The 24,391-nt window shown below is 47.3% G+C and overlaps 2 protein-coding genes across 9 annotated transcripts in view; one reads left to right on the top strand and one right to left on the bottom strand.

Moving 5' to 3' along the window:
- Positions 1-22,737, top strand: part of KCTD17 (potassium channel tetramerization domain containing 17) — a 53,389-nt gene extending 30,652 nt beyond the window's left edge. For 2 of the 7 annotated variants that reach the window (XM_046908681.1, XM_040656277.2), the window contains one exon: positions 20,972-22,737. In XM_046908681.1, the coding sequence (XP_046764637.1) occupies positions 20,972-21,124 (153 nt within the window). In that variant the 3' untranslated portion in view covers positions 21,125-22,737. Of the gene's footprint in view, positions 1-20,965 lie in introns of all 7 variants that reach the window. The other 5 variants (XM_046908679.1, XM_040656272.2, XM_040656270.2 and 2 more) reach the window with 4 other exon arrangements.
- On the bottom strand, positions 375-13,965 carry IL2RB (interleukin 2 receptor subunit beta). 2 transcript variants are annotated; one of them, NM_001318989.2, is made up of 10 exons: positions 13,672-13,965; positions 12,421-12,518; positions 12,015-12,141; positions 10,560-10,662; positions 9,276-9,384; positions 8,182-8,330; positions 7,349-7,523; positions 5,470-5,566; positions 4,072-4,156; positions 375-2,616 (listed from the first exon to the last, which is right to left on the bottom strand). In NM_001318989.2, the coding sequence occupies exons 2-10, from the start codon at positions 12,500-12,502 to the stop codon at positions 1,813-1,815; spliced, it is 1,731 nt and encodes a 576-aa protein (NP_001305918.2). In that variant the 5' UTR covers positions 12,503-12,518; positions 13,672-13,965; the 3' UTR covers positions 375-1,812. The 2 variants fall into 2 exon arrangements, with proteins under 2 accessions (NP_001305918.2, XP_046761993.1); XM_046906037.1 differs by lacking the exon at positions 13,672-13,965 and having other exon boundaries at positions 12,421-13,659.
- Positions 22,738-24,391: the final 1,654 nt, after the last annotated feature.

The raw sequence follows: 24,391 nt of genomic DNA, 5'->3' as shown, positions 1-24,391 counted from the left end.
ACTTGTGGAGTGGTGCATCTCCCTCTCAAAACTTCAGTCTGACCCTACTCCTCTTTGCCTGAATATTGGAGCTGACTCAGAACCTGCTGAAGTCCGTAGCGGAAGTGCCATTCACTACAAAGGGCTTCTGATGGTTTGCTTGCAGCTGAGCCCTCCAGGCAAATGCCTTTTCATACATCCCCTTTCTTTGCCCTGGCCTCAAAACCCACTTGTCCACACAGTGCAAATACACCCTGTTTTAGGCGGTGCTGCGCCTTGAGAAAGGAAGGAGCAAGAGGGCTAAAGATATGTTGGTCCCATCAAAGCTTTACCTAGTCCCATATTCAGAAAATCTTTTAGGCGTCCCCTCTCAACTCTAAATAAAACACGGTAGATTCTTTAGTATTTCTTTTATTTACAAAGACGAAAAAGGGGTAGGTTTTTTATACTCGTCATAGCAGCAAGAATAAGTGAGAAGCTTATGAAGGTCTACATAGGGACAGGAGAACCATCAGTACAACTAGGATCCTTGGCCTATGTAAGATATCAATTTGCCTGTTGGGACGAGGGATTCAGTGTCTCTTTTTGAGCTCCATCTGGAAAGAATCCCAAAGCACAGCGAATAGCTGGGTAAATCCTGTGCTTGCTCATCTGGGAAGCTGTGGGGTTTTCTTAACCCGCTACGTCCTGGAGGCAAAGGGTCAGTCCACACCTTGAGGCAGATGAAGAAGCTGATGAGCAGAGGATAAGGTTTGCCCCAGCCCTCTTTGTTGTAGGCAGAGTCAAGTCCTTTGAGCAGCTCTTTTGAGGTGATACTCAAAGTGGTGGCAAAAGTACCAAGAGGTTTGATAACCTTGAAAGTTTTTGATCTTAGAAGAAAGATCTTTACCAATGGGTTGGTATTTTCCCACTTCTGAGTAGTCCAGAAACACGGATGGATGGAAGCAGAACAGCATGTCTTGCTCTGCCTTAACACATCTCTTCTGTGTTATTGCTGTTTATCAACCCAGATCAGCAAATGCAAAGAAAAAAAGTAGTCTTTGAAGTCTTCATTCTTTTTTTGGTGCGTGGATTGAAGTTTTCTTCTCAATGAAGGTGCTGATTTGTGAGTTAGTTTTCTGGGCTCATTTACCATATCTTCACCGCTTAACTAGGCAATGGTTTCCCCTGAGCAATGGAAGGAATGGGCAGCACCTTTACGACGTTTTCCACTAATACAGGATGTGGAATGAACTACTCTGCAATCAGCTTATCGTAGTCAAATAATGGTATTTTGCCAGAAGGGCAGAGCGGCTTTCGATTTCATGAAAAATATTGCAGCAAGAATGGGAAATTGTGTGTGTTCTTTTTACTGCCATCATCAGACTTGGGGGAGAAAGTGGAAGGGGAGGGGATTTCCCCAGTATTTTTAACCCAATAATGGGGATTTCTTTTTACACTGCACTGCTCAGACAGCTGACACAGCCATGGCTCTGAGCTAATCTTAGAGACCTGAGTCTAAAACTAGACTGAGCAGCTCAGAATATACTCTGATTAAAACCTGAAATGAGGAAGAACATCATAGGAAAAAAATAAAAGACACTCTTGGTTAGTCAGGAAGAGATGTCTTCATGCATTTTGTCAGCCCCATCTATGAATTTATACCTTGTCCATCCTATTCTGTCTACAGTTTTGTGTCCCTCTAGAGTAACTCTGTTCTCCAGCCTCGTTAAAGAACAGTTCCAGTGGTTCAGTGACCGGAGACTACATTCATGCTCTGAATAGGAGAAATGTCCATCTAGTCTTCCCTGCATAGAAGGTCTTTCCTGCTTGTAGACTTCTCCCACGCTGATCCTAGACAGAGCCATGGCTGTATTGGCTTGGGAGGTCCTTAAGAGAAAGATAGGCACCAGTGTTTGGCACTTGGCTGGAGAAGGGTGTTCTGCAAAGATCCTCGTCCTGGGTTTGCCTTAGAGTTGTAGGCTGAGAAAAGGAAGAGGTAGCATGTGCTGCTGGGGCACTGGGATCAATTGGAGGGCCTGCTTTCCCACTTGATACATCAGAAGTATTGCTGTCATGCAGGTCTGGTGAGTCAGGGAAGTCTATGTCCACCTGGCCTGGGTCCTCAGCAGATTGTAAAGCTGCTTTGTCAGTCATCTGCTCATCCTGCCTCAGAACTGGTGTTGGTGAGGTGCTTGCTCTTGACAGGGAAGCCATGGCCCTCTGGGCTTCACCTTGTGTCTCTGCCACAAAGGAGATGTTTTGGAAGCCCTGGATCCCATTTATACAGTGCAGAAAGTTGTAGGGCAACGCTGGCATGTCCTCTGCCAGTGTACAGAGGTCTGGGGAGGGAAGATCATGGTAAGTCTCACTGTCGCTGCTGCCATTGCTCTCCTGGGTGAAAGGATCATATGTGAAGTAGACCTGACAGGGCTCGATCTCAAAGGAGTTGGGAAGGTGGAAGAAGAAGTAGCCCTGGTTGGTGAAGCAGCTGGACACAGAGTGCCCACTGGTTTCTGAGGGAGGATCAGGTGCCAGGGTTCCCTTGGAAACCTGTGATTCCTCGTCGTTCTTCTGCATCACCTCCAGCATTGAGATTTCTGGGGCTGTACTGTTCACACACATGGAAGATGTGGAGAATGGGGAGGAAAGCCATTTCTGATGGGAAAGAAACACAGGAGAGAGACTGTTACGCCCAAAGTATAACACAGTGAGGAACAAAAAGCCTCTCCTTCTGAGCTATTAAGTGGCCTTTTCTCTGCCTAAGCAATTGAAACTGGGGAGAGGGAAATCCATGTCTGTGATGTCCCAGCTGCAGTGTTTCAGACATACTATATCTTTCTGTCACTGTAAAATCAAAAGCAGATCTTGCAAACCTGTTTTGAGATTCCTGGAGGTAATTGAGGATGGATGACTAAAAGGAAAGGAAAGGTGAGGAGAGGGGAAGAGAGAAGAGAAGAGAGGAGAGGAGAAGTGAGAAGAGAGGAGAAGAGGGGAAAGGAGAAGTGGGGAGAGGAGAAGAGGGGAGAGGAGAGGAGATGAGAGGAAAGGAAAAAGATAAAATGACAAGACTGGAATGAGGAGTGGAAGTGGAAACAGAAAGCAGTACGCAGCTGTGTCTCATGAAATCTATTCCCAGGAGCTGAACCAATTTTTAATACTTCTACACAGCTGCATGCAGCTCTCTTGTCTGAACTGCTTTTCCAATTTGATTGCGACTGGACTTCTACACTCACCACAAGTTACATCCTGCAGTGTGCCATTATCCTTATAAATAATCCGGTTCTGATAATATCCAACTTAATTTCATTTATGGTCAGTAAAGCAAATTCTTCTAGTTTTTTCAACACTGAGAAAGTGACTCTGATGCCCACTGCACCTCCCTCTCTGGCACTCTTCCCTCGCAAGTTTAGCTTTCAAAGGCTTTTTGCACTTAGGCTTTTCCAAAGCTTTGCTGTCCTATGGATTCTCTGCATTTTGTCTCCATCCTTCTTAAAGTGGACCACCTTCCACGTCTTTCATCTGATGCCCCCTTTAATCCTGCACAGAATGGTAATTGCCTCCTTGTAGCTGCCCATGTTCAAGAAGAAACTGGGGAAGGGAGAAAGAGGAGAAAGACAGGATAGGGAAGGAAAGGAAAAGAAAGAAGAATGTAGAAAATGGCTAAATATCATCCAGAATAATGGCAATTAACAGCAAGAGCAGAGGTAAAGCCTATAGCAAGAAGAAGGGAGAGAAAGCAGAAAATCTGGGAAGAGCCGGGCAGTCTGGGAAAGGTGGAGGGAAAGAAGCAGGCTGGAAGGGGATCTGAGAGGCCAAGCTGCCTCCCACAAGTTCTTTTTATTTTCTCAGGGTGTCCTGTTAGGGGAGCAGCGTGCTGAGGTTTGCGTGGTTTGCCGTTTCTCGGTTCTGAAATCAGAGATGCATCAACCGGGTGTCGAGTTTTAGGTCAAAAAATAAAACTCAAGCAGAGAACCCAGCATCTGGTGCTACAGGCACATGGTCTGTGTGCGCACATGTAGGTCCAAGCACCCGATGTCTGCCCCAGGCACGTGCAACTGGACCGTCCTCTCCCTCATTTCTCCCTCATAACCACCTGCATCCTTCCCATACCTGAATGTCGCCCCCGTGAACAGAGATGAGTGGAGGAAAGAACTTTTCAGGATCTGGGATGTGAATCTTCAGGATCTTCTTAAACCTTGAGAAAAGAGAAGGAGATTGAGAAACGAAGTAGGGCCTGATCCTAACCTCTCTGGCACTGCGGTGGTGGAGCACTGCAGCTCACAGGTACTACCTTGGTGTGGAGGAAAGGTAAAGTATAAGAGTGATCCCAAAGGCTCACAAACAACAGTTCACAGCCTTCTCTATCTTGGTGGTCACCTTAGCATTTCCATTGCCCTCTGCTCATTTATAGGTCTGAATAGGTCTTTTGTTTCCACGGACCAGCTACTGCGAGATGTCTCGCAATTTGTTTGCTCACACCACAATAACTCAGTGGACCACATGACGTGAACAGGACCTCGCCGTATGATACAGCTGGAACTTATTGGATGTGCAAGCCCATGTGAGCATGCCATACAACAGTAGAATAACCTCCACTTTACTGGAACCAGTGTGATGTCACTTGAGGCAGCATGAAGTGATATCATCTGCTCCTCGGTCCCTCCGAGAGGCTGGCTGATCCTGACAGCATATTGCTGGTGCCTTGCTGTGGGATGCCCAGAGAAGAGACCCTTCTGACCTCTGGAGGCAATCAATACACTCTCTGAAGCATGAGAATTTGCTAGTTTTTAAATATAAACTAGCATCACTTGAATACAAACTTACATCACTGCAGATGCTATTTTTATTCATGCATGTCTAATCCTTCCTTGCATCTTATCTCAGCATTGTCCTTCATCCAATTGCACAAGTTAATACACTGTGTGGAGATAGGCCTTTTTGTCTCTCTGTATGCCATATAGCTACTCCTTCCTCACTTTTTGTTATGACTCAAGGCAGAGCACAGTGAGCAGTGATTTTACTCGTGCCCATCTTATGTTAATACCTTTCTTCTTCCCTTACAACAAAACCATCCCAACTTCTGCTGCCTTCTTCCCTGAGAACATTTCTGCCACTGGTATCATTTGGTGCTGCAGTGGCACAGGCTGCCCAGGGAGGTGGTGCAGTCACCGTCCCTGGAGGTGTTTCAGAGCCGTGTGGATGTGGCATTGAGGGACATGGTCAGTGGGCATGGTGGGGATGGGCTGGTGGTTGGACCAGATGATCTTAGAGGTCTTTTCCAGCCCTACTGATTCTACAGTTCTAGGATCAGTGCCTTGTTTCTCTGTTCCTGTCCTGAGAAGAGAAAACCTGAAGCTGTTTCTAATCTCACCTCAAAATGCTGAGACATGAACAATATATTTGAGTCTCTCTGTATGCTGAGTAATGCTTGTTAAAAAATAAACTAGAGTATGAAAAGACACACAATATACAGCAGAGCAACAAACAGGAAAACTGATTCTCATTTACCATCTTGGGGTCCGTAAGTTTATAAGGAAGGCAGACCCAACGATCACAAAGATGCACGTGCTGACTATAATAGCTGGCAGGACTGGCCGGGATGTTCCTGCAGGATAGGAGACAAACAGGGAGTTGCAATGAACATTTAGCCAAGGTGCTGGAGGTTGGAGCTGCAGCACTTCCATGGCTATTCAGACTGATCAAACCGGGTCTTTCTATGTTATAATTATATGATGTGTTGCTAATTATAATAATACAATACAATATAATAATTATAGTATAACGCAATGTAATATAATACAATATAATTATAATAAGATGGGATAGGATGGATTAGAATTGAATAGAACAGAATAAAGTATACAGGTCAGATAAATGCATTCTTCTCTGTTGTGTAGGATGCCTTTGAGCTTTGATGGGTTTCAGTGTCTGCTTGGCATGGTTTAATAGATAATTCTTGCTGAACAGCTGGAACTCCGTCTTTATAACAGCACCACAGCTGAGGACTGCCATGGATGAGGTGCCACAGTCCACTAGTAGAAGTGCTCAACATCCTGCCCTATTCATTGCAAAAGGAAGCAGGGAGTCCTAAAATCAGTTTAAGAGGGGCTGGGGAATTCAAACAGCATCGTGAGTCAGTGGGGAAATAGAGTCATGGGCTTCATGGGTTTGGGTTAGAGGGCAGCAGGGCCAAGGACAGACAAGGCTGGGATCAATGGCTTAGCCTCCTCCTTTGAATATCTGGAGAAAAGCTTTGAGAAGGCTACAGCTTTCCACCACATGCTAATTTTGATACTTGAATTGTTGTGATAGGACAAAGTGAGTGAATTTCCTCATTACTAGCTCCGCCAGCACTCCTCAACCTTTTCTGGCATCATCTCCAGCTTTTTTAATCTGCCCCTTTCACACATCTCCCCAAGGCACCTTTGCCAGGTCATGCTGTTCTGGTGCCTGGCTCCTCTGCCTGACACCCCCATCTCCCTCCATCCCTGGGGCCCCTTGCTCTGGGCCTGCACAGCTTTTCTGGAGCACTTTGAGGAAGCAGAGAGAGATGAAAGGAGACAGTTTTAGAAAGCCCTTTCTTTGCCCGTCCTTGAGACACTACTCAGATCACTTTGTCTCCTCTGCCTTTGGTACCCTGGTTATCTTTGGGTCTTGGTTGCTATGACAACTGGTTGCGGCTGTATCCTGTTCATTGACATCACACACTGTCAAAATTTGATCGCCACAGCAACGCAATGCCCTTTCTAAACATAGCTCCGCTGTTTATATCAGCACCAGGAACAACAGGGAGGGACTGGGCAGGGGCAGAGCAGGGTGACGTGAAGAGGAATAACCTCTAGCAGCTCGTTTTCCAGGAAAGATGTGGCAGAGACCACAGCCCATGACTCACTAAAGAGGCTTGCTCAGAGCCCTGTATTTCAAGGCTGTAGGTGTCCACCATGCTGTGGTTCATGGTAATGACTGGTGCAACTCTCAGCAGAACTTTTCGGAAGGGACTTACGCACCTGTGCGTTCTCTGTGAGACTTTGCTTCCCAGACTCAAGTTTCATTGCATCTTACTGATCAGTGTCTTCACTGCACTGACCCTGATTTGTACCTTCTGGATTTTGCCTGCCCCCTGGAAGGCAGAGGGGCTGCTGCAATTTAATCTGTTGGGGCTAGGAATCTTTGTGCTTAAGCTCTGTTGAGCCAGCCTGACTTGACAGATTAGGAGGAACTGACAGTTTCCAATCTTCTCATTGTTCTTTAGTTAACGCAATCCTTCCTACCCCTCTTCTTCCAGATTTTCAGCCTGATATGGGCCTCCTGCCTTGGGCCTCCTGCCTTATTTTATCTGAGTTCCCTCTTCCCCCTCCCCGTCAGGCTGCGTGACTCTGATCCTTACCTTCAACATGTGTGCTCCACAGTACCGTCTTGCTCCAGTCACTCCACACACCTCTGCAGATGGTGCTTGAGGCACCTGGCTTTGCACGGACAGCTGCCTCATACTTCATGTTGGGGGACAGTCTTTCAAAAGGTGCCCACATCTGGTCCTGACTAATGATGAAGGTCTCGGCCTCCTGGAATAAGGGCAAAATTAGAGCATCCCTAGCATCCTGCTGTGGCTCAGCCTCATATATTCATTCTTTCCAAGGCCCTCAGAGAGGACCCGGCTCAGATCCCTCCACTTCGTGCACTGCTTGTTTGCACTGGAGGACAAATCTTCTCTTTGCATTTTTCATCCCAGAGGATACCTGTTCAATGCTTTGTATTTCTCATCACTTCCAGGTGTGCCCTGAAGCTTCCCATCTCTTTCCATGTCATTACCAAACACTGGCAGCAGGTGACACACATAAAAGGGAGAGGGCAGGCAAGCTCCTCTTCAGCTTCACAGAATCATAGAATCATTAAGGTTGGAAAATAGCTCTAAGATCACTTGGTCCAACTGCCAGCCCATCCCCACCATACCCACTGACCACATCCTCAGTGCCACATCTACACGGCTCTGGAACACCTCCAGGGACGGCAACTCCATCACTTCCCCGGGCAGCCTGTGCCACTGCAGCACAGCTCCTTCTGAGAAGTTTTTCCTAATATCCAAACTTAACATGTCCTGGCACAACTTGAAGCCATTCTCTATACTACAACTTGTTTCATTCCAAGAGGAATTTCCTGGGTGATGTAAGGAAGACCAGGTTTTGTATGGTGCCTAGTCCCAGTGCTCTACCCTGTACTCACCTCCCACGACTGACTTGTGGTTCGGTACCGCACTTCATATTGCCGCTCCCCACTCAAGTAGTGAGAGGAAATATTCAGGCTCCACGTTAAGTTGTAGGTGTTTTTGGCTTTGCTGAACACTTGAAGATCTTCTGGAGGCCACAGTTTTACTGGAAAGAGAAAGAGAGCTGGAATGTCACCAATGCACTGTCTGTCTGTTACCAGGCTCCAATGGCACACACCATGGCAGCTGGGTTGGTGCATAGGCTCACAGAGCCATCCATGGCTGAGTGAGATCCTTAGTGAGTTCCTTCTCTCTCTTCATCTTTCTTACCCACTGCCCCCGCTGACAAAAGGCCTGGGACTATGGCAAAGGCAGCTCCTCCAGTAGCCTGTGAGAATGGCCACTGCATTCGTCCTATCTCATGGGTTTATCCACAAGGCAGTTGCATAGGCAGGAAAGGAGCATGGTTGGAGTGACAGCTTCTTCCCAGCTGCTCTTTCAGAGAGCTACAGCCACAGGGGCAGGAGTTACAGACTGTCTGGGGTAAATCTTCTCAACCCCTGATTCCAGGCATGACTGCTTATGACTCACATTACAGTAACTTCACTGGATGTCTTCTCAAGCCAAATAAACTCACACATCCAACAACAACAACAATAACAAAAAAGAACTAAGAAGATGATTTTTGACTGGATTAGTGAGTTGAATCGAGTCAGCAGGTTGATTCTTGACAAAGCTGGCTTAAAGGAGAGTGGAAGCACATGTCTGGTAGGAGGGGCAGAGCAGCAAGACTTTCTCTCCTTCTTGTAGCACGTATTTTTCAGAAAGTCAGCTGAGCTGTCATAGCCTGTTTGAAGCCAGAACTCCCATCACCATGCACATCATTCAGCAGTGTGCCACATACAGAGAACAATGGGAAGCGGCTGGCATGACACTGCACATTACATGAGCAGGGGGTGGGAGTCAGTATGGTCATCTTTGCTAGTTGTAGCAGGGTACAATAAAAAGAGGTAAGTCTGCTGTGAGTGTTACATAGTTGTAGACAGGGACGAGAAATTGGGTATCCCTTCATGGGGAAGCTTCAGGGAGTGCAGGACAGAAGAGCACTTACTATTATGAAGTGGACTGAAATTCTCCAGTCGTGCAGGTATAGAGCTATTCTCCCCAATCTGGCAGTGTACAGACATGCTGAGACAATCTGCAGTAGTGAAGTATTGCATCTGCAAGGAAAATTTACCATTAGTGTCAATGAAGCCTCATCAATAACCATTGATACGTCCAAGCACTGCCTCCATATAAGAGGTTTAAAAATACTTGATAGTAGGTAGGGGTGACACTTGTCTTTGAAAAGCATAAGCTTCAGTTTTGAGTAGAGGAAACAAACATTTTTACTCATTTTTTGTTGTTGCTCACTGAAGATCAGGGCACAAAATATTTTGGCATGGTATTTTGCTGGGATTGCTGTATGTGCTGACTAAGCAGGAAAAAGTTACTTTCAGCAAGTGACATTTATTGAGATAAAATATTTTGACTAAAATGCTTTATATTCATTGGTAAGATTGAGATAACATTGGTATTCAATTTTACTCTTGAAATGAGTAGAACTCTTGAGCTGATAGAACGTAGTTCTACAGTGATATTAACGGGCTATGTACATCACACAGAATTGAATAAGAAATGGGCCAAACAGCTTGATTAGAAAGACAACGTGTTTGAAAGAATAGCTTATGGAGTTGTTTACCAGCCCTACAATTTGTCTTCACATACGATGCGTGAAAGTAAAAAAAGCTTGGCTGTTGTCAGAACCCGTTGTGACTCTGCCAATAAGGGGAATTAGCTCTTTTATTTTTTCTTTCTGAAAACACAGAAATTACAGTAATTTCTGGATATGACTGAGGGAAGTACCCAATAAGCCTGAAAAAAGAGACTGATTTAAATAACGAATAGTAAGCAGAGGATTTGTATCAATATTGGTTTCATTGATGTACTGCTGTTCCATCTTGCATTTGGCACATTTTACCAGGTTCCACAGTAGTTAATAATTTGGAAAATGGTACTGAACTCTTTGAGGAAGATGAGGTCTAGAGGTGACTTCAGAGCTGGGGATCATGGTCATTCCTCCTCAAGGAAGAGATGGGGGCCAAACCTAGATAAATATGACATGGGATACCGCACACAATCTACTCTGCGCTTCTTCGGCATGAGTCATGGGCATCATGACCCAGCTCACAATGAAGCCAGTCCCCACACAGGGCAACACATAAAAAGCCCAAGCCCAAAACTGCAGTCAAGGCTTGGGCTTTTTATAGTGCTCCTGAGAGTCACACTCTTTATATTACTCAAATTGACATACCATCCTTACAATCAGCCAGGACATCCTAGAGGAATTACTCACATTACGGTTTTTGCTGAAAATCTTGGTGCATCTCCTCAGTCCAGTCATGTGTTCTGCCTTAGGTAACACACAATGCGTGGAATTTGCAGACAAACAATGTAACCTGGGTTTTAAGCAGGAGAATTCCAGTAAGCTGGGGAGTCTGTTTTACACGTAATCAGATTTTATCTGACTCTAAAGGCCTTTCAAAGTATGTTGCATCCTACCATACTCACTGAACAGCTTATAGCTAGGATATAGTCCCTCTTTGCCTTCCCACTGCATCATTCAGACAAGTTTTATGTGCTGGCACATGGAGAACACATGCATCCCAGATATTTCAAACCAAAGATAATAGGAGGCTTCCAAACTTTAACTCCTCTGCTACATATTGATTTGGGAGACAGTTGCCAGTTTCAGCCCCTTTAGGGTTTTACTCATCTTCTTCAAGCCACTGACAGCCCTATAGCATCTCAGATACCAGGCAGGAGACATCTTCTGAACTAGGTCACATCCCAGCCAGCCAGGAACATACCTTACTTATTGATTCAATCCCACATGGCAAGGACATGTTTGGTTGGCAAGGTCCATGTACCCAGCCTCAGAATGTGTCTGCCTGTCTCACCCCATTGGAGACATCTCTACTGACAGTCAGGAGCAACCTATCCATGCCAGAACCACACTAGTCTTTTCTTATGACAGGCACCCAGGGAATCCCTGGGTAGACCAGTAACTCTTCTTTCTGAAAATGTCATACTTGGAGACCACAGAGAAACAGCCCAGCCCCTGTTGCAGTACTGGCCACATACCTACCCCTCCTCCTTTGGGAGAGGAAAACATCATAGAATCATTAAAGTTGGAAAAGAGCTCTACGATGATCTAGTCTGACCATCAGCCCTCCCCACCATGCCCACTGACCATGTCCGTCAGTGCCACATCCACACGGTTCTTGAGCACCTCCAGAGATGGAGACTCCACCACCTCCCTGGGCACCCTGTGCCTCTTCAGCACTGCTCATTCTAAGAAGAAATCACGCTAATATCCAACCTGAGCCTTCACTCACTGTTGCTCAGTGTGCAACTTTCCTGTCATGTCCATCTCACTCTGGCAATGAACAGAAGATCCCTATATAACTTGAATTCCACCTCCCTCTGCCCCTGTCTTTGCACACACCCCTGTTCTGTCGAAAATGGCCTTCAGTACAGAAGGCTGCTACTAGGGAAGAAAGATTTTTGGAAAATGAAGGACAGCATTACAGACTTGCTAGGCAGTTTGGAACCCTCAGTTGGCAAACACTGAGCAGTGACCAAAGTCTCAGATCACCTGGAGTCAGAGACAGAGAGGTTTCAAAGATGAACCCTTCAGCTGTATGACTCTACCACACCTGGCTTTGTTAGAAGGAGCCTACATTGATGTTCTCTCCAGGACACTTTTCATTCAAAGCATTGTCTTCCCTCAGCCTTCCCAGTCACCCACCTGTCAGGAAAATCATACTTCGATGAAATCATCAGATTGCACGGTGCATCAGCAAGGTCCCTGCCTGAATTCCAGTCACAAAGGAGAGCTGCCCTCGAGTCATACCAACAAGTGAGATTGGAGTTGCCTGTCAGCGGGGAAGAGGTGGACAGCATTGTGGTTCAATTAGCAATTACTTGACTTTTGGCATTAAGCAGCAACTGCTAACCCCAGACAATTCTGCCCCATCCCAAACTACAGACTCCTCAGTCAGATAGCTTCCAGGTAAGAAAGCCTCTGTCTGCTCTCTGCCCTTGGAGGTTGGAGTGCTCCTAAAAGCCCTCTCACTAATGCAGCCTCCTCTGGTTGTATGTTACAACGCGGACATTACTCAACAATGACACCAACACAGGAGATCATTTCTTACCTTGCGTAGAGTCCGATGCCAACGAGAGAGGAATCAGGCTAAGCAGCCAGAGGTGGTGCAAAGGCAGTGAGGAGGGCTTCATCTGTTCTGGGGACACACTGAAAGAGACAAGACCCCCCCCCACACACAACCTCATTCAGCAGTGCTAATTAAGAAGCTGTCAACTCACATTGGTTAGCTCCCTGAGCTCAAAACCAGTGTTTGTCTTCCACGCTCAGAAACTCACACCCCTTCTACTCCAGTCTGCTTTTCCTCAGCATTTCATCATTTTCCTGCCTTGGTGCTGCTTTGCTCAGCACTGAAACCATCCACAGAGCAACACAGATGGGCTGTTTGCAGAGTTGATGTCTTCTGGAAATGTGTGTGAGTGCACAGTACTCTGCACACACTGTTTCAGGCTGCTGCTGACTCAGGTAGAGAGTGCTGCCGTGGCTGCATGCAGCTTTTTTTGGTAAGCCCTGGGAGTGAAATCACTAGGGGTCTGCTGAATGAGATGGCTGCCAACTACCAGAAGTTGGCTTGGGAGGTAGCTTTTCAATGGCTTGCTTGGGACAGGGAAAATGGTAAAATCAGGGAAGTTTACCAAGTTCTGGAAAGGCGAAGGTTTACCATATCATAAAATGGGACAGTCGCACACAAATTATGCACCATCCTTGCCAAGCAGACCCTGCACTGCCTTGGAAAGAGGTGTGCTTTCAGGTATAGCAGAAAATTTAGGCTTTGCAATCAGGTAATCCCTGCCAAGCCTGTGCAGCCAATCTCCACACATGAGGCTTAAGAGGTTCTCAAGCGAGCATCCCCCCCTCCTCATCCACCTGCACACCCGTACCTCGAGGTCCGCCACTGCCTGCAGGAGAAGGAACCATCCTCACCTCTTCACGCAGGCAGGGCTGGGCTCAAGGCAGAGCCCTGCTGAGCTCTACTGGGGAAGTGAGAGCTGGGGTTTTTTTAAAAGGCTGGCATGAAGTACGCTATAGATCCCAGTCATGATAAAAGATTAGGATCAGAGGAAGAAAAACAGGATGACAACACATTCATAGACAAACGGGGAGAGAAAGGGAACGAAAGAAACCAGACAAAATCGTTTTGAGATGCGGGGTATGATTTGAGAGGATTGTGGAAAGACAGAGATAAATACACGCTCAGCCCTCCCCAGTGACACAAATCAGCTTGTCAGACCGAAACTCCATCCAAGACACTTCTCAGATCAGCCACCCCCATGTGGGACAGAGCTGGCATCGCTTGCATTACCTTCCAGCTCCGGGCACCCGGCGCTCCAAGGATGGGGTCGCGAGGACAGATGGATGCAGGTGCTGCTGGCCCAACTGGGAGGGGAGCAGGGAGCAGGGAGAGGGGCTGGGGGGGAGCTCTGCTCAGAGCACATCCACCCACCAGCCAGAGCTGCTGGCATGAGAGGAGAGGGGCAGGTCTGCTGCAGAGCTGTTCCTCTTGTGTGTGTTCGGTCTTTGTCTGCTCCCTCTCACCTTTGCACAGGAAGCTGCTGCTTGCTTGCCTTGTCAGAATGAGACGAGGCCCCGAAGTATCGAAAAGGCTAGCGAGGCCGAGAATAAAAAGCCCCAAACCACGTCCTACTTCCTGCTGGTAAAGCAATAGGTGCAGAAACAAGGGTGGAGAATCAGGTGTTAGCTCACAATGCTCAGATATGCTAGGGACCAGTTTGTAACTATTACTGGGAAGTAAAAAGAGAGGGAGAAAGACCTGTCCTCTCCAGACACCATCAGGCATCAAGAGACCCATAACTTCCCTTTTCAGGTACCCAGAGAGGCTCACTTTCAGGGTCCGCATACATGCACAGGTCAATTTGAAACAGAGGAAGGAATCACTCTGCTGCAGAAATACAAAATGAACTACTTAGTGAAAAATAGCTTGAGTCATTGACCTAAGCAACACCAGAATGAAACCAGCCCTGCCACCGGTGCCCCAGTTTCAGAGGATCCATCCTGGGTCAGAGCTGGAGTGGAACAAGGGCAGCTCTGTGGCTGAGCGAGCTGGCAGCGCAACCCTCACACTTCAGATGGTGTGACACCACAGGAACACCTGTCCTGCAGTGTGCCTGCCCAGCAAAATACCCCACTCACTCCACAGTAGAAACAACCCTTCCCTCTGGGTTGAACCTCTCAGTTAGTTCAGCCAGGCTATGCTACCCCACATGTGCCTACTTCACACGGCTTGTCCGCCAACACAACTGGCCCTCCCAAGCCAATCCAGATGCACCAATCCATAGGCCCACTAGTTGCCTGGCACATAATCAAACTTGCATACACACATGAACCCACACACCTCTCTTTTTTCCATACACAAATAGAATTCTCTGAAACACAACACCTCACATTTCCTGTCTGGTCTGGACAGTACAAAGATGGCCACTGGTGTGTGGCAGGAAGACGAAAATCTCCTTTTACGCACACAGTGGTCACCACTCTCCCTGCTTCTCACTCTTCCCTCCTAGAGCAGCTCAAAGCCAAGGCGTATGTCTGCCAGCACACTTTCCCAACCAAAAATTACAAATCCCATGTCCCCGGGCAGTTTCTTTTGGAGGACTAAATAAACTTGGAGGATGGGGCCTCCTGTAACAACAAAGGGATGTTGGTTTCAGGTAGTGGAAAAACGGTGTGGGAGGAGGATGGGTTTTTAGTCACAGGCAGTCCAGCCAGAGAGCGGGTCTCAGAAGATATCAGATCTTGAGAAGAGAGAATGTTGGAGCAAAACAGTGATTTGATAGCATAGGCAGAGCTATTTTGAAGGAGGTTGCAATGCTGGATCCTGAAAGCCATTTCTGGCAGAGCATTTCAGTTCAGACTGCAACACAGCATCAAGCACACACTTGGAGTGGTTCAGAGCACAACACCTCTCTCCTCGCTGCTCTTGACACAGTCCAGGGGTCTCAGAGGTGTCATCTGGATGCTCTTGCTGACAATCTGAAGACTGGCAGGAGAGAAACTGGGAAATGTGACCAGCCAGCCCCTGTTGAAGAGGAACATGAATGAGAATGGGCTGTACCCTTGCTTGCCCTTGTTGTTACAGACTGCACAAGTTGCACCTTTAAGGCTCCCACCAGGGTTGAGGGAGGGACAGGGAATGGGTACCTTCGGTCTTTGAGTATCCCTTAGCATTTCTACCAGCAACTGTTCGAGTCAGATCTACAATTCCCAGAGAACTGGCTGTGATCCTACATGTTCCCAGGGTACTGGGGACAGCCATCGGGCCCAATGCGTGGCACCTGCTCTCAGCTTCTCCAGAAACAAACTCCTGGCTCCGAGGCCCTTCTACACCACATCCAGACAGGAGATTCTCCTGATATGGATCATCAGGACGCAGCATTTCCCAGGAGCTCCTAGCACGATTGCAGCTACGCTGGTGCTGAAGTCCTGGCTGAAGCAATGACGTGCTCTGTGATTAACTTCTTGGTATCACCAGCTCTGCAGCTGCAATGCAGTATTCATGTTTACCATCATTTTTCTCATTTATCCTTCAGACAAAGAAATCTGCACCTTCCTTCACTTTGGAGAAGAAAGAGTGTAAAGCACACGTTTTATTGTGCAGCTAATCAAGCAAAGAAAATCCCACTGATTTCCTTGGTATTTTGTTTTTGTTTTAATGTGTAAGAATCAGAAACTGATCGATTTTTTCCAAAACTGTGGGGGAAGGAAGAATGATCCTATTGATCATCTAACAGAAAATACCCATGCATGAACACACAGACTGCCTTAGTACCGTTAATTTCTGTTGGAAACACACTGAGAATACATTAAAACAACCACTTTATGGAGCAGGAAGAAAGGGCTGTGTTCAGACCCTACCTGATACACAGTTTTCAGACTTGGTTGCTAAGGACGCTGCACTACTGAGACTCTGGCACTTTTAAACTCCTTTACATTGACGTTGTTAGGAATGGTGCTATTTACAATTTAAAAAGCCAAACAAACCACACCGTCAGTGATACATGCGAGGTGTTCTGGTGATTGCCTTCCTGTCCTTACAACGGTGACAGGCATGCAAGCTCACCCATGAGCTCAGTTGTGCAGAGTTAAAGCAGTAGGTAAAAGTGCACAGTTGGGGGTTTGGTTAAAGGTGTTGTTTGGGCCGGATCAATGTGTCAGAAGCAATGTCAGTTTTTTCCAGCCCTCAAGGCTGGGGCAGGTTGATCTTTTGCCTCCCTTCTGCTTTCATTAGAGAAGAGAGGTGCTGCTGAAACTTCTCATTTTCAGTTGCACGTCTGCTGAGTGACTCTTCAGGGTGGACAGGTGAATACTTTCACTAAATACAGAGAGAGTGAAGAAGTGTTAAGTGCAAAAGTATGGCAAGATTTATTGCCTCATTATCTGGTTAGGCTAGACACATCACTTTCCTTTGCTAGCTCTCAGCTGAAGCTGAGGTTCCAGGCTCATTGGGACGCCTTGCTTGTGGTTTAGAAATCATCCAGCTCACCAGGGACAAGCTCGGTGGAGGGCTCTGTAGACCCATCTCAGTGTCATGTCCCTGTGATCTTCTTCAGTTGAGTGGTGGGAAGGTTGCAGACCCAGCAGGAAGCATGGAGATGTGGACAGACGTGGCCCTTATGGCCACCAAAGCTCGCTTTCTGCTAGGATATATTGTGAAGATCTCTAGACGCTCTTCAAGTTATTTCTGGTACTTTCCAAATAATGCTCTCTTAACCTTTACTTTGAATTTCCTGCCCCGCACATACAAGCGCTTCTCAAAACTACAACATTGCACTATATCTGCTGTTATCTTCCCCTTAAACTGTGGTTCTACTCCGAAAAACGTCTGTTAAAATGGCTCTGCGGGGAGCCACTGTTTATTGTATCAGTGATATTTTTGTCGAACTTGTTAGCATTACCAGTCTATAAGAGGCTCTGCTTTGTACCAAAATGGCAACCTTGGCGTGGCGTTAATGCATCGAACTGTTTCTGTTCCCCCGATCTAACACCCCTAGTGACACTTTAGTTATACAAATAACCTCAGGTTAATCGACATAACTGTGTTTAAGAGCAGTGGCACTTAAATGGTGGAATTTAACTGGAGTCACCATGCTGGTCAGCAAGTCCAGCTTCGGTCCCACGGAGAGCGACCTGATAGATCTGCCTGATAGAAGCAGAAGGCATCAGATATACAAAGAAACACACAAAATATTCAAGAAGAGAAATCCTCTAGTCCTGTAGGCTGGGGAAGACGTGGATAAAAGTAGTAGGAAGCTGAGTTATTTGCAGATGCTCTCACATGCAGCAAGTCTGAGGCTGTAGGTGGGAGGAAGTGTTCACTTTCTCTCCCTGCTGGTGATGGTCACAGGCCCAGAGAAGAGAAACAAGAATGGGAGGGGAAGCATGCTACTTTCAAGCAGTTTCACTCTTAGCCTGTTTGGCCATAAACTCATCTGCATGAACATGAACATGGAGCAGTCATGAGATGCTCTTGCTCATGGCACTTGGGGACATAGTTTAGTAGTTGATATTGGTGGTAAGTAGACAGTTGGACTGGATGATCTTAGGGGTCTTTTCCAACCTTAATGATTCTGTGATTCTGTGATTCTACACCCTCGGGCTCAGCAATCTGAAAGAACGCCAGTACTTATGCTCTTCTCTGAGCACATGGACATACTGTGGGGAGGAGAGCACATGTCTGAGGCAGGGCAATGTGACAAATGGCCAATGAATTGTAGTATCTGTATCTGCGGATGTTCTTAGCCTGGGACACCTGCGATGGAAAGCTTATCAGTGTGAAGTGGAAGGAAGGTGACGTACTTATGGGACACCTGATGTACTTACACAGCTCTCACATCCTCTCTCTCAATTTCTTCAGCAGAAAAAGGGGTCTGAAGGATGTTTCCCAACTTCTGCAAAAACTGAGATTCTCAGGCCAGGGGCTGGATCCTGCATGACAAAAAGGTGTCCATTGACCAGGTCTGAAGGGAAGTTATTTACTTCTATTATGAAAGTGAGCCTATGCAAGTTCCTGAAAGTTATCCAGGCATTAAAAGCTGAAGATGCAAGGCTGGAGCACCTTGTGAACTTGCTTATAGACCTTTACTGAAGTATATCTCAGGATATCTGCTCAAGTTATGTGATCTAGCGGTCTGTAGAGCTGGATTCAGAGATCAGAGTAATGTCAAATCTGTACCTAAGCACAATTAGCAAGCATTCACTGGCCAATTTACTATTCAGCACCAGTGACTGCTCTTGGCCTTGAGGTAGATTATTACCTTCTTACTTGGACAGTCTTGGAAATTTAAAGCCCTATTTTGTTTTGTAGCTTGTCAAGGTGTTACATTTCTCTACATTTAAAGTTGGAAAGCTTTGTGTGCAAATGCTTGACAAGCCTGTTAGGAAGCAATAATGGTTTCCAGACCAAATAAATTGAGAAGAATTCAGAGATTTATTTTACATTCAAATTGCTTGAGGGCAATGTATGATACTGCAAGGAGATTCTTGGGAATAAACTTCAGGTGCTCAGATAAGCAGGGCTTCCTCTTATGTCCCTTCCTTCTATACGGAAAATTAATTACAACAACTGCCTCCATTCTGCTCGGAGCTCTCCTTGCTCCTTTTGTTTTCTTCATCTCTCTCTGAGTAGTGGTTAGAAAGGGATTTATTAGATTGTTTATTTTATTTTCAAATAGGTTTGATGATGTCATGCTTATCCAAAGGCCAAGTCCCCATTCCTCCTTAGGCTCTTCTGGGTGTTATTGATTTGCAACTATAGCAATTATTACTTTTAAAGTCACTACCATGCCTGAATTGAAAAAAGACTTGTTTAGAAGCTGCTTCCTGTCTCCCTATTGCTCTGTCCACTGGATTGTGCTCGTTTCTCTCCCCTTGGTTGAGTCAGGAGAGCCATTTTTTCCCCCTGCTCTGTGGCTTCCCGGGTTCAGGCCACCGTTTGCTCCTCTACTTCTCTTGCTACTGAATATCCTCCTCCTTTTTCTTCACCTTGAGAGGTGAAAGATTTGATGAGAAAGGCAATTGCCACAGCCAGTGATCCCATATGGACGGAGTGAAAGGGAAAGGTGAAGACCAGGCTTGTGACCAAGCACTGGATGGCACCTCACTCTCCCAAGGGACGTTCTGCCTTGTGGAACAGGTCGGCCTGCAGGGATCCTCATCCTGCTTGAGAGCCCACTTCTGGCCCTGGTTCTCTGCAGACTTTTCCTCCCAGAGAGTCTGAAGTAAACCACCTGTAGCAGAGCACTTCTGCAGGTTGACAAGACTTCAGGTGACACAAAACTGAAGAGTCAATTTTCTAGCTGGAGATGCTGGCATAGAAAGGTCTTCATGGAACCATAGAATGGCTTGGGTTGAAAGGGCCCATGAAGACTGTCCAGTTCCAACTCTTTGCCATGGGCAGGGCTGCCACCCACCAGCTCAGCTGCCCAGGGCCCCATCCAACCTGGCCTTGAATGCCTCCAGAGATGGGGCACCACAGCTCCTCTGGGCAGCTGTGCCAGTGCCTCACTGCCCTCTGAGTAGAGAATTTCTTCCTAACACCTAACCTAAATATCCCCTCTTTTAATTTAAAGCTATTACCCCTTGTCCTACCATTATCACACTGTGTAAAAAGTGGATCCCTTCTTCTTGATGCTGAGACAACTGACCTAATCCTGGTGAACATTTCAGGATCATCACTTGGAGAAAAACAAGAAGCAGTGTGGAAATGGCTATTTTTCCCATTGTGGCCTCTGAGAAGCCTGAAGGTTTTGCATGTGAGAAAGAACTGTAAAATCACAGAATTATAGAATCATTAAGGTTGAAAAGACCACAAAGGTCATCTAGTCCAACCATTTGTTACACAGTGTATTCCACATGTGAGATTTCAGGTTTGTTGCTATGAATACAAAGACCAAGATGCTTCCCATCACACTAGCCCCATTGACTGTGCCTATATTTGTAAATGGGATCTGAAGGTCTCAGAGAAAATGACCCTTGGTTCCTTGAGAGAAAGACAAGAGCAGGATGCCTTTTTCCTCCTCTTCTGATTGCTGAGAATGGTATGCACGGACGTGAGGGAGAGGCTCTTTAGAACTTTGTTCCAGCACTTCATGCAAAAGAAGCAGAAAAGTACACAGAGCACTGAAGCGGTTAATAGTTTCATTCTCCCGCTCTCTTCAGGTCAAAAGAGCAGTGACGGCTGTTGTAGCCAGCACTGGGCTGGGAGGGCTGCTGTGGGCAGAGTGCTGCACTGCATGGCTGGGAACAGGCTGTGGAAAAGGCCTCGGGGGGAATGCCCATTACCTGCACCTGTGCACACATTCACACCAACAAATGCACGTACACAGCTGCAGCCAACAGGGGAAACACGGAGGGGATCGAGCGCTTGGCTACACTCGAATGCTTACTCTGGAAACAGCCCAAAGACAGCACATGTCCACAGGCACCAGGGTCCCATCCCTTAGTCACAGCTCTGCAGGTGAGACCTGAGTTCTAAGGGAAAAAAAAACGTGCACCATTGCTTCTATGTTTCAAGAACAGGAGTGCCAATGCATTTTTCTGACCAACCATGAGCAAGGATCCCCCCTTTCTTTCTTTGCAAGAAGCAGGTCCCTCCATCAGAGGTCCTCAACGCCTGGAGGGAAGTCGGCTGTGGAGAAGGACTGCTTGAGACTTTTATTCCCCTTCCGTCTTGGAAACGATGCCGGCAGCCCCGTGCAGCAGCTCCCCTCCTTCCCCCTCCCTTGCCTCAGCCCCTGTGAGGGGGGAGGAAGAGCGTGGGCGGTGGAAGGAGTTGTGGTCCCCAGATGTGTGAATTGTTGCCGAGAAGAAATAGTGCACCACGGACAAACAGCAGAGCGGCTCAGCTGAGGGAGAGCCATCGCGCTGGGCTTGCGTCACTGACCTTTTCCTCTCGCCCTTCTCAGTCCTCACCTGACCCTCCCACTGCTTCCCCTGCACTTTGTACTCAGCCATCTCTCTGCGCAGCGCTCTGCAATGGTGATTAAAGCAGGCACGGGAGCTTAGAGAGGGGGAGGAAAGTGGAAAAAAAAAAAAAAAAAAAAAAACACCCTAAAGCAAAAAGAGGGCATTGCAGCCATTATCTCTTCATTTCCCTTGAGTTCACATCGCCCATCCCACCACTGACCCAGCACACCGCAGTCCCTGCCTGCTGCAGCCACTGCAATGTAAGCACAGTGGTTCTGCCTCTGTTGGCAGCGCTATAGATGGGGGAGGAGAAGCAAGCTGTCCTGGGGTCAGGGGGGTGCTCCGGACTGAGGTACGTGAACAAATGGAAATGCTGAAAAAAATAAAAATGGGAACAACCTTGAAAATGTGGTGCAATTGCAAAAGCCTGCGTAAATATTCTAGAAACTCAAACAATGCCGCCAGTAGATCACAGAATCAGAGAAAGGCTTCGGTTGGAAGGGACTTTCAGAGATCGTTTAGTTCCAACCTCAAATGAAAAGAAGTGGGAGTCAGCATGTGGAGAGGATTTGGGAGGTGGTTTGGACCATGTGTGGAGTGGTGTGTGGGTCCTTGGCCCAAAAGATATGCTTGTTACTGCCTGTGGCTGCAGGGGCAGGGCTGGGCTTCCATCCTTTCTAATGATCTGCTCCATTCCACTGCTTCACAAGAAGAATCAAAGACACATGGGAAAAAAATGTGTGTGTGTGTCAGGGTGGGAAGTGAATATGAGGGTGCCAGGAGCCAACAAAAGCATTTGTGAGCCTCAGGCACCCCATGAAAAGGTATGCCCAAAGATTCCTCTGCTCCTTCTTTCAAGAACCGTGTGGACGTGGCACTGATGCATATGGCTAGTGGGCATGATGTGGATGGGCTGACAGTTGCACTAGGTGAACTTAGTGCTCCTTCCAACCTTAACGGTTTTATGACTCTATGATTCTCTTTGCTCTCCCATCACCACGTTGAACCATGTGTAAGGAAGGCTGGAAAAGGGCAGAAGAACAGAAAGTTCCCATCCTGTTCCATTAGAGGTGCTTGGCCCAAGTCTTGCACTAGGACGCTATTCTGTGAAAGACCCAGAGTGTGTTTGGGGCTTTAGAGCAGGGAACTAGATTAGTGAAAATGGTGCCTGCGTGATGAGCGTCAGTGAGGCAAGAGACCTGCTGCCCTCCTTCTATTTTGACGGGTGTTTCCGACCCCTGGCTTCTTTGAAGCATTGCAACTGTCCTCAGTGGCAACTTGTGAGGTTTGGACCATTCTCATTCCTCAGAGGTAAGTTGCTGTTTATGTTTTCTGGGTTCTGTGGCGGTTGAGGCACATTAACAGCTTTGAGGTTGATGCAGACAAGCCTTGCTTCTCGTAGGCATGGCTCCAAGTAGGTTAGCATGAATCAAAAGCCAACACAACCTTCACTTCCCGCTATCCACTCTCCATCCTGCTCCCTCCCATCTTAGCCACTGCAAAAGGGCATATGGAAAAGTGTGAGATTCTGCAATAGTTCCCTGGTCCTTTGTGAGTTGGGTGATACAAACTCAAGAGGTTGAACTGGTCTGTGGGTTGAGAAACAGTCAGAAGCCTTTGAGTGGGACCTTCTGCCTGCTCCTCACCGTGGTATGTATAACTGAGGAGGGAGATTGCAGAGTCTTGTGGGAGCGGAGGGGACACACATCAATGGGAGCTGTACTTGTTCAGAAGAGCCTGGTGCCTCAGCCCCCTTCTACCCACCTTCTGATAGCATCTTCAGAGTGAGCTGGGCTTGCAAAGGGCAATGGTTTCCGTTGGCAGGAAGGCAAGAGATGTCCATACGGGGTTGGTATGTGTGTGTGTACACATGTGTGGGTGTGACCACAGAGCACAGCTCCGAGCTGGCCTCTGCAGCCTTGCATGGCCCAGCAAACGCCCGTTTAACCATTGTGGAAAAGTCACCCACAAAACTGAGGTGTGAATGAAGCTGGTTATCTGGGTGGATTGGGAATGAGAGCAGGCTGGAGCTATGTCACAGAGCCTCCAAAGCGGTGCAGAAATCCCCTATATGCGGCAGACCCTGCACTGTGGCTGGAAGCTAAGCTGAGGCTCAAGGGGATGCCTGGGATACCCATGACTTGCCCCATGGTGCTTTGGGTGCAAGCACTCACACTTGTGTCCACGTGGGCTCCTGCTGCAGAGCTGACGGTCTCCTTCTGGGCCTCCCACTCCAGTACTAACTCTATTCCACCCTTTTGGCCTTTCATTCCCCCTTTCTTGCCCTGGTCCTCTCTTACCCTTTCCCACAGCTATCCCAGGACAAGGAACAATTGCAGGATCTCCAGCTTCTCCTGAGCTGGCCCTGACATGCACTTCCTCTCTTAAAGACAGAACCATCTCCTACCCTTTACCTCCTCTCTCCCCCGTCCTCCCCCCTTCATACCTTCAAGACCACAAACCTGCAGGAAACCAGTTTAAAGGGCCAACTTGGTGGAAGATACCTTCATAAGATTTTCACGGGCCCACATCTCAAGCTCGATATCCAGAACAGATTTTCTAACACGAGTGTGGTTAGATAACTGGGACAGGTTGTCCAGAGAAGTTGTGAATGCTCCCTCCCTAGGGAGCAGGTTGGTTGGGAAGTTTAGAAACCTGATCAGACCTAATCTGGGAAGATATCTGTGCCCATGGCAGGTGAGTTGGAACTACACGATCTTTTAAGGTTCCCTGCAAGCCAAGCCATTCTGTGATTGTATAACTCAATTCTATACCTTGCAGAAACAAGAAGCAAAGCAATGGAAAAATGCAAAGCCCTTTGCAACAGGGCTTGGAACTCTCTCCTTCAGGGGAGAAGAGAGATTCCCAACCCACAGCATGCTTTCTGCATCACTCAAGAGAGAGGTGCTGGCCATCACATGGCTCACATGTTGCAAAGCAGACACCCTGCATGGAGAACACAGAACTGGGGGTGAATGGGATGACTGGAGGTCTAACGGCCTTCAGGGCTGGCTGCATCTACTGATTGGGCAGCAGAGATGTCTCCAACTTTAGGACTGCTCTTTCTACAGTAGTGCAGGGTCCAGATTGCCTGAGCTGGG

Source organism: Gallus gallus, chromosome 1 (assembly GCF_016699485.2).
Source record: "Gallus gallus isolate bGalGal1 chromosome 1, bGalGal1.mat.broiler.GRCg7b, whole genome shotgun sequence".
NCBI classification, from domain to species: domain Eukaryota; kingdom Metazoa; phylum Chordata; class Aves; order Galliformes; family Phasianidae; genus Gallus; species Gallus gallus.
The sequence above is the reverse complement of the archived record's forward strand: the minus strand, read 5'-3'. Positions and strand labels throughout refer to the sequence as shown.